Below are 9,595 nucleotides of genomic sequence, written 5' to 3'. Positions count from 1 at the left end.
ACGAGTGACAATTAAGCATGTAATGATATCCGAACTCGGCGAACTACAATGCACTCAATTTGCCGCCCGTTATTGGATGGAAACAGTTGTGTTGAAGAACAACTAGGTACACTACTGACTACCCCTACCGTACACGTTGGCAACTTTACACCAGACTCGTATCATTCACTTGCTTAATGAGGATTTGGTGGTAACGCCAATTACGCCATTCAATTGCGTGCTTCGAAATTTCTTACACCCGAAATTCAACATTAGATTATAAAATTCTGAACTTAGACCATGGCGTTGACTTTATGGTGTTCCGATCTTATTGAAAACCTGTGGGGAAAGCTTCTTGGCAATTATTTTCACTACCTACGTTCATGGATTATCAATATAGTTCATTCATCAACCCATTGATTGAAAGGTTAGAATGCTCAAACCCATGGTTGAACTATCTAAGGATGACCCACGAGAAGTTCCGCCTTTCAGTTCAGCTTTCTTGTTACGTCACGTAGATCGAGAAACGTAAACAAACCCGTCATTCCCATGACGGATTGGTCGACTGGTTTGAACGCATTTCGGTGATTGGTTAATGCCCGTGACGTCATATGCAAAAAAAAAGCTCCACCCGCGAAAATGAGCTTCTCATGGGTCAACCTTATACTAGTTCAACCATGGCTCAAAATAGATTAAACTAAATCAACAAAGAGCTTGGATGGAAAGTTCTCCAAATAGTTTGGTGATAGTAGACCCAAGAGGCGGCATACAGGCATAAATTACCTTACTTCAACTTTAACAAGCTGTATCCATGCAGGACCATGCTGTTAGAACTTGCTTTAATCACGTAACGGCTGATTTTCGTCTGTGATTGGTGTGTTTAACTTGACAAGCTGTCAGTGATTCACTGATGGAGTTGCCAACTATGGACAGTTTTCGAAAGTACGGCCTCTGAATAACTCAGACCAATGAGTGAATGAGCCGTAGTGATGCCAGACGAGCATTTTTCCGGCCAAATTTCCCAAATGTGGCCTCTTTTGAAATGCATTAGCGATTAGCCGGTCAAAATTTATAACACTTTTTATGAAAAAATGAAATTCCCGACTTGATAATTTTGTCCTTTGCTTATAATTTAGTTTCGTCCAAGTCGAGTACACTTAAATTTCGACACGAAACTGTGTCAACACTTCGGTATAGGTGGCAACACTGGCGAGTGCCGCCTAATCCGGGCAACACTTTGAACCATGGGACAATATCCAGTTGCAGACTCGTATTAATAATCTGTCAAGTTATTATTTATTAATATGTTTCGACACCTGGATATTGTTAAGTTATTTTAGATGTCCGTTATATATGTTTGCTTAATCCAAATATATTCATACAACAATTCTAATTGAATTTGTTACTTTGCCTCACTAAATTTTTATATCAAGTGACAACTCATTCCGAGATTCAGAAGCTACACTAGCTTTTCGTCCAGAGTGTGGCAGGAGAGGACGAAAGTGGTGCCTGTACACAGGGACAGTACGGGAGCGCAGCCGTGCACCACCAATTTTGTGCACCAATAAGCCCTGAATCGAACGCCTTGGATCTCTCCGTATATCCACCAATCAGCCTGTCTCTTATACACATCTAGATGTGTATAAGAGACATCAATGAATCCTAATAATGAAATAATTCAATTATTTACATCAAATGAATCCTCTAAGTCCTGTTTATCCTTCCATAGATGAGTATACTTTCGATATTTTATGCGGGATTTATAAATATATATTTATTTTGTATTGAATNATAATAAAGCCAATAAAGGACTTGGACTGATCGTACGCTCCTACGACCTAGAAACAGAAGCGATGAAACTGACGTTTGTTGAAACTAGAAAAGAACAAAAATCTAGTTGAAAGTGTTCAAAGACGTGCAAAAAGGATAATTCCGGGATTACAAGGCAAGTCTTATAGAGAAAGATTATGAAGCTTCCTGCCGCTGTTATCGACGTCTGCGTGGTGACCGCACTGAAGTATATCAGTTTACCTACGGTTTATACAAGGTCCCTGTACTGAGGTGTCCTAGAATTTGAAACAAGAACCAACACCATGGGGCCACGGCTATAAACTAAAAAACTGCGTTGTAACACATCCGTGCGACAACATTCCTTCTTGCTTCAAGTCACCGACATGTGGAACAACTTACCTGATGGCATCGTTGGCGCTCCGAGTATGATCGCCTTCAAAAAGAGATGCAGGCGTTGGCACTAGGGCTTGTTTATGACTTAAATTTACGATCCACGGCTGCGCTCCCTTCAAAAAGAGACTAGACAGCTATGCAGGAGCATATGTCCACTCTTGAAATGCCTAACACCTTACGGCCAGGGCTATCTCACTCAAACAATGATCAGTTATGGAATTATCGGGTTCAAAAGGCCGGATCACTGTGAATGAAGTCACAAAAAGTACAAGGATCTATTAGAATTTTTCTTCTGTTTATTAGAAATTATGTTCCGTTTAATGTAAAGGAGATATATAAGATCAAGTTTGTAACGCGTCGATTTCATAGGAGGTTTTTGTTTGAGCAGGAATTAGCATAGAAGTGACTGAGGCAGTATTCGCTACCTACTGCAAACTGGGTTCAACCTTATTTCCTGTTAACCAATTTGAATTAATGCATGCCAATGGCCCTAATTTGTTACATTAATACCTGCAGTATTAATGTAACAAATAATGCAGTCACTAGGCCAGATTAATGCAGTCACTTTTTTGGTCTGGCCCAACATTCTAGATGTCGTTTACACAATTATTATTCTTGGCATCATTGCCGGCCTCTGTGCCTCTCTTTACGTTTTAACGCCTTAAGCTCAACTTGTTACCCTTAATTTGGGCCGACCCGTATATCATTTCTTTTTACTTGAGCCCATCAACATTTTACCCCAGAAAGGCTTTCATGCCGTCGAAATTCAGCTAGCGGCATTAAGTTAGGTCAGTAAGTGGAATATAGTATTGCCTATTAAATTTAAATTAACTTGGAACTAATTCAGGAATTAAATATAACCAGATTAAATGGCGAACTTAGTTAAAAACCTAATTTTAGCTTCTAGATTTATCTTAGTAATGGTTAGTGGTCTCTCGTTCCAGTTTGCACTTCAGGAAGCGTAGCTGAATTTTCGCAATTTATGACACCGCTGCATTCCGGAAATAATTCTTTGGTTTTCAAATGAAATCTTGGTGTGAACTGTTATACTTTTGTCTATTTCCTAACAAATCGGCAACAGGCCATGAGCCTATTTCTTCAGTGCCGACACTTCTATAACACGTTCGTACCAAATCGACACATCTCCGGACCCGCCTGCGGACTCAAACGCAAAACCTAATTTTTCGCTCAACCGAACCACTTGTAACTCCTTCAATACCGAACGGATCTGCTTGAAATTTTGAATATAAGTAGGTATTGTCATCGAGATCTTATAGAGTCAGATTGCGTAAAAGAAATTGAACTTGTTTAGCTATCATCGGGATTACGAACTTAGATCAAGAAAATCCTGCATAGCAAATCCAGGTTCAACAATGCCCCGCTCACTACTGAAAACCATTCAATACCGTTCAGAACTACGAATTGTACAGTTCGATAACTACACGTTTTGATCATGGAATACATCGTTTCAATAGAAGGCCGGTGACAACCGTGACATGGTAAGTGCAGTGGTGATATTTGTGGCATTATACGCGTTACGCATAGGTATTCAGTATCCACTTATCTGAAAATATTGTTCAGAATGGTAGCCTTTAAACTTGCCACCACTGTCCTAAAATCACCCCAATAATTTCTTCAGAAATGAAAACTAATATTTCCTATGAAAATCCAGAGCAAATTATAATTATGGCATAATTATAGATAGCCTAATTACGCCAGAAAATCACCACAAACATTTCTTCAGTAATTGAAACTAATATTTCCTCTGAAAATCCAAATAAAATTATAATTATGGCATAATTATAGACAATTACGCCAGAAAATCACACTAATCATTTCTTCAAAAATTGAAACTAATATTTCATCTGAAAATCCAAATAAAATGATAATTATGGCATAATTATAGATAATTACGCCAGAATTTGCCAACTGACGGCGTGCCCACTGCCCAATTAGCATCGAGCTCATAGTTTTCAGATAAATCAAATATTTCTTAAAATTATACAATTGCTCATTTGTTCATCAGAGTAGACAAAAGGCCTATTTACTTACATAGGCCTCCTATCTAGGCTTTATTGCCTGACATTCGTTTCAGGAGATGATGAGATGTGTGGGTATAATGTATGTAATGCTGAGAGTTGGCTACAGAGCTAGTCCAACTTCTAGTGTTAAGAAGTAAAATTGGTGGCCATGGACATGATGGACTGCGTTCCTTGCTTTAGTCATTGCTCCCGTCCCCGTGTTTCAATAGCGATTAGTGACAGCTTTAAATTTACTCGATTCAGAAGTTCTGTCTCTCATGGCGACTCCTGCTGTTGTCACTGGACAGTTTCACGACATTTCCCTTACTGAATATACAGGCTGAGCCTCTGAGGCTGTATAGCTAGTTAAGTTTCACGTTTAAGCCAGTGAAGCCGCCTTTGTTCAAGTTCCTCACAGTTAGTTCATGTATATTTCGTAGTCCAACCAAACAGTTGCGCGTATAAAATGCTACCTACCTTCACTCATGTTATGTAGGTGGAAGAGTTCTGAAAAACATTTTCAACCGAGGACCATATCCTGAAATAAGGATCAGGTTTAAAATCCTATCATAAATCATGCAATGAAGCCATTATGGGCAGGTGTCAATAGTCTTGTTTACATCAATAATGGGAGCAACTTCACATCACCAATGGCAATGTATAAGCTCAAATCTCCCATGCACATGCAGACTGATGCAGTGCCCAAATTTATCCGAACTTGATTAAAATAATCAGAGGCCTACAATGAAGCATTAATACCAATAAAAACACCTAATTAGGCACAATTTTAAACAAACTAGCGGGCCTCTGCCCGCTTTTAGATTTGCTCAACGTAACAAACCCAAATCGGAGAACACGCGCTAACCGATGCTACCATGGCATTTGCCTCTGCCCTCTTAACACCACATCGAGCATCCCACCTAATTTCTCAGATAGTTTTCCGGTTTGAATTGCTAGCCAATTCTTCGGCGCCGATTTTACTGAGAATATCTATTCATTTCGATTGACTAAATTTCCTGCTCCAAGGCTAATTGTTTAAACGCGTCACTTTGTCCAAAACGTATTAGAATCCTCTGTCGAACGCACACGCATCCTATCGCACATGGCATCCAGATGATAACTGGCCAGGCGGCCAGGCCAGGCCATCAGAGATCAGACGACCAGAGTGGCCACTGCAATGTTGCCAGCTTTTTTCTTGCTGAGAATACCAGATTGCCAAGCTAAAAAAAAAAAAACAGAAATATACCAGGAATTCTATTGTTCAAAAACAGACTAATCCCTTCAAATTTAATGAAACTATTCATCAGAAACGTTGGTTGGAAAAAGAAAAAAAATGTATCTTACGTACTGCACATTTATCTGGCTTGACTAAATTAGCCAAATTGAACACGTTATATTTTTTCCCTCTGTTTGGAACATTTTGACACTTTTCATTTCCTGTGTTTGATTACATTGACACTATTTCCTTTTTTGCTCACAGTGTGGCACTTCTTCCCCTTCGCTCTACATGGGCAAGCCACAGAAACAGGCCATCTTGCTTAATTTTGCTTATTTTCGTAAATGCTTGCATATTGCATTTATCTAACATTTCGGGTGTGATCACTTGTTGCGGTTGAGCTGATAGCTTTTGGTCCGAATAACGGACTCCAGTACCTCGTTGATATTTTATTTCGTTGCTTGTTTTTCCACATAGTTGACTTGTTTAAAACACTCGCTCTATACGAATGCATTGGAGACAGGTAAAAGTAGGCAAGTGATGCAGTAGGCAGTCAGTTCTATGAATGGATGATGATTTTCAAGATCAGTGAAATATTGAATGACACCCCAGAATTCAAGTGGCACTCTAGAATTCAAAACCACCAAACAAAACTGGTGGAGCTTGCGGCGCAGAAATCAGTTCGACAACCTCACTCGTCCTAGGCCATATCATCACTGATAAGTAGTCAATCATCGATCATGACTCCCGTGCATATATTGCACTAAGCACTTTTGTTAAATGTTAACAATTAGATTTTTTGACAGCATTGACCAACTAATTTTTTGACAGCATTCACATCATGACGGTAAGGTAGAGCTTCTGTTACTTTTAACTTTCGAGAACGTAGAGTCGAAGACTAAATAATAAAATTAATCCAGTAAATAAAAAAACAGAAGATGATTTAGGGACAATATTGAGCATTTGGCATAATGATTCACTATGGGTGGAATCATATGAAATGTATCGTAATCAGTTGAATGGCGGGCGCTTCAACGTGCAAATATACACGCTACTGATGTTCTAAAAGAAATCGATTTTTTTCTGAGCCCTTCGAATGAGTGGACTGTGGTGGTCATGGATAAGGTATTCTATAAGTAAAATAATGATTTATAGAAACCAGAATGTAATTAATATTGTATACAATTTCTTAAATGACTGTCGCGCTAATCATTTTGGCATTTGCTTTGAAAGCAAAATCATGCGAAACTATGTTAAGGTTCTTAACGTTTAAACGAGTTTGGGTTATGCATTATACTCACTTCTATCACAGCGGCGTCCTCGTCCTGAAGAGATGGTGCCTGGTACAGAATATTGTTGAAGCTAGTCATATTCTCACGGAGGTCGTGGTGTTCCGCTTGTTCGCTTTCATCGTACTGCTGTCGTTGCCGTCTTACGACGTCCTCAGTACCGTGTTGAACAATGCAATCTTCCGCCAGCACAAGGTGGGCATTGGTTGGAAGATGGCCGCGGTTGCAATTAGTTTGTTGGTCGGTGCGAGTCTCAGCGTCATCTGAAGCCGCCGGCGTAGGAGGTGGTGGGGTCAAGTTTCCGAACTGATAACTTGCTGAAGCGTAATGATAGATATCGTCCGAAGCGTACTCTGCAATAGCAAGCAATTGATATTGTTCGTCAATAACTGCTACATAGTCATGAACATGACTACTGCTGTATAGTGATAGCCTCATGAACTTTATAAGAGATACGAGCGCATTCAAATTAGAGCAGGACGTCGTGATTGACTCACATTTTTGTTTTATTACAACCCTCTCTTTCGAAAGATAAACTTATCATAAGCGGTATGTTTCGAAAAGCGCAAAGATTGTAGCTTGACGAATATGGTCCAGCAATTACATGAAAAATGCGTCAGTTTCGCATCGCAGAATTTTATAAAATGAATCCTGTTTTCAGAAAACTCAAGTCTCTATTGTCAGTAAAGTCTTTTCTGGAAGAGAACCTCACCGAAAGATTTATGATAAGTCTGCACAGCTTCTTTTTCTTTCAGAGCCGGTGCCTCGTTGGTCCCCTTCGCTGCTGTGGAGTTCGTACTTCGCTTCGGGGAGTTCTGGTTCCCTGGTGGATTTGTCCAGCAAATAATTATTTTCTGCACTCAATATGACAGAGTATAATATAAAGAAAATTATAAAACAATCACAGGTAGAAAGATGGTTGGCTAAATTTTTAATATATCCAATGATAAACGTTCATCTGCATACATTCGGCTTTCCAATTAACTCCAATCGGATCGGGCCAAAGCCGCTCAAAGCCCTAAAGAAAGGGACATTTTCTGTAATCCAGACCCAGTTTTGCACTGCCTTAAGTGATATGGGCCACGAATCAACAGCCACTGCTTCAACATTCTTGCTGTTGACTTCACAGACTATCATGCCCTCTAGCATGCTTGTCCACTGAAATTAATATAAGTGAAGTTTTGAGCTGAGCAAAGATGGCCTCCGGTGAGCACCTCGTACTCGAAAACATGCGGCCGACGTGCTGGTAATGTTTTGATCAGTATTTCTTACAACAATCATCCTCGCTTAATTGGTATTGAAGGCCTAAAAGAAATTTAAGTCATCAAAACAAGTGATCAGGTTAGCCCAAAGAGCCTCTGTGCCAGCAGCCAGAACATCAGAAGCGTCGCCTTATGTTGGCAAAGTTAATTACGGTTGCCCACGGAAAAATTCTTCGATGCATTCGTTATTTGCATTGACCGGTAAAATCTTTACCTTTCTAATTTCCTTGCACTCGAACTTTTTGTGTCTACAAATTTTCATAGCATTCATAATTCGATTCCATTTGAGTCATCGTAATCTTGTACTCCAGAAGGCTTAGCGTCTCACGTTTGCGTCTGCAGATGACGACGGTAGCGACGGCGAGCATGAGGGCGACGAAGGAGATGACGACGGGTAGGACGAGGCGCAGAGGCTGCCACGTCGTAGAGCTTCTGCTGCCCCCTCTGCCCACGATGGGCTTGTCGCGGTACATAACGCCAGAGCCTATGCATTTAAAACACGAAAATAAGTTGGAATTCCTGAATAAAGTAGCATAAATGTTGGAAGATGTAATGAGAGCAAAATGGCGGAATTCCGCGACGATGGTTAGCCCTTAAGTCCGACCTCACTTCAATACTGATCCTGCGCGAGGTCAAGTTCAAATCCTTTTCTAAGGTCCTTCGATAAATGTTTCATACCAACCATGCATAGTGTTCAGTTATGAACAAAATGAAGAATCGGTGTTCATCAAATATCTGAAATATCGTTCATTCCATCGACTATTTTGGCGACCTAAATTGTTGGCATGGGCTCATGCAGAATTTCCTTCTACTGGTGGAGTGTAGTATGACGGTGGTGACTGTAGAGCGCTGCGTTCTTGCAGAGTTGTAGGCCTCACCTGCAGAGTGCAGGGCAGCGGTGGTGACGGTGTAGAGCGCTGGCGTTGCTCCTGCAGAGTTGTAGGCAGTAACTCTGATCTCGTAGCTCTCGCCAGGCTGCAAACCACTTACGCCAAATGTCCTCGCCACCTCCACCTCGCTGCTAACTGTAACGATTTGAAAAAAAAATTAACGTGAGCGATGCATTGTTTTCCATATAAATATTCTCACTGGCATTTTTTAACAATATCCTCCTTTCAAAAACAGCTGGCAGCGAATCCCTATAAGACAAAATTTCCCACTGTAAACGCTACTCTCTCTAACGAAGGACTGAACGCAAACAGTTCAAGGCATCACTCTTGCAAGGACTTGGGGACATCCAGATCACGGACAAAGTGATTCACAAAGAAGTGGGCAATATTTTATCACTGCCACAGTCATCCGTGGTCCACTGCGCGCTGTGCAGCTTGCGGTACTGTACCAGGAAGTGGGTGATGTATTCATCACTGCCACACTCACCCGTGGTCCACTGCGCGCTGTGCAGCTTGCGGTACTGCACCAGGAAGTGGGTGATGTATTCATCACCGCCACACGTACTCACCCGTGGTCCAGTGCGCGCTGTGCAGCTTGCGGTACTGCACCAGGAAGTGGGTGATGTATTCATCACTGCCACACTCACCCGTGGTCCAGTGCGCGCTGTGCAGCTTGCGGTACTGCACCAGGAAGTGGGTGATGTATTCATCACTGCCACACTCACCCGTGGTCCAGTGCGCGCTGTGCAGCTTG

General features: G+C 41.1%; 1 protein-coding gene across 1 annotated transcript; it reads right to left on the bottom strand.

Annotated features, from left to right (window-relative positions):
- Positions 1–6,701: 6,701 nt before the first annotated feature.
- Positions 6,702–8,370, bottom strand: LOC108669289 (the record flags this gene model as incomplete). Its single annotated transcript, XM_018156596.2, has 3 exons — positions 8,280–8,370; positions 7,402–7,512; positions 6,702–7,042 (listed from the first exon to the last, which is right to left on the bottom strand). Coding segments are annotated over exons 1-3 (492 nt in total), but the record flags the coding sequence as incomplete, so codon positions are not given.
- Between the last annotated feature and the right edge of the window lie 1,225 nt (positions 8,371–9,595).

Source organism: Hyalella azteca, unplaced genomic scaffold, assembly GCF_000764305.2.
Source record: "Hyalella azteca isolate HAZT.00-mixed unplaced genomic scaffold, Hazt_2.0.2 contig10322, whole genome shotgun sequence".
Classification (NCBI taxonomy): Eukaryota; Metazoa; Arthropoda; class Malacostraca; order Amphipoda; family Hyalellidae; genus Hyalella; species Hyalella azteca.
This window is presented reverse-complemented; position numbering and strand designations above follow the sequence as displayed.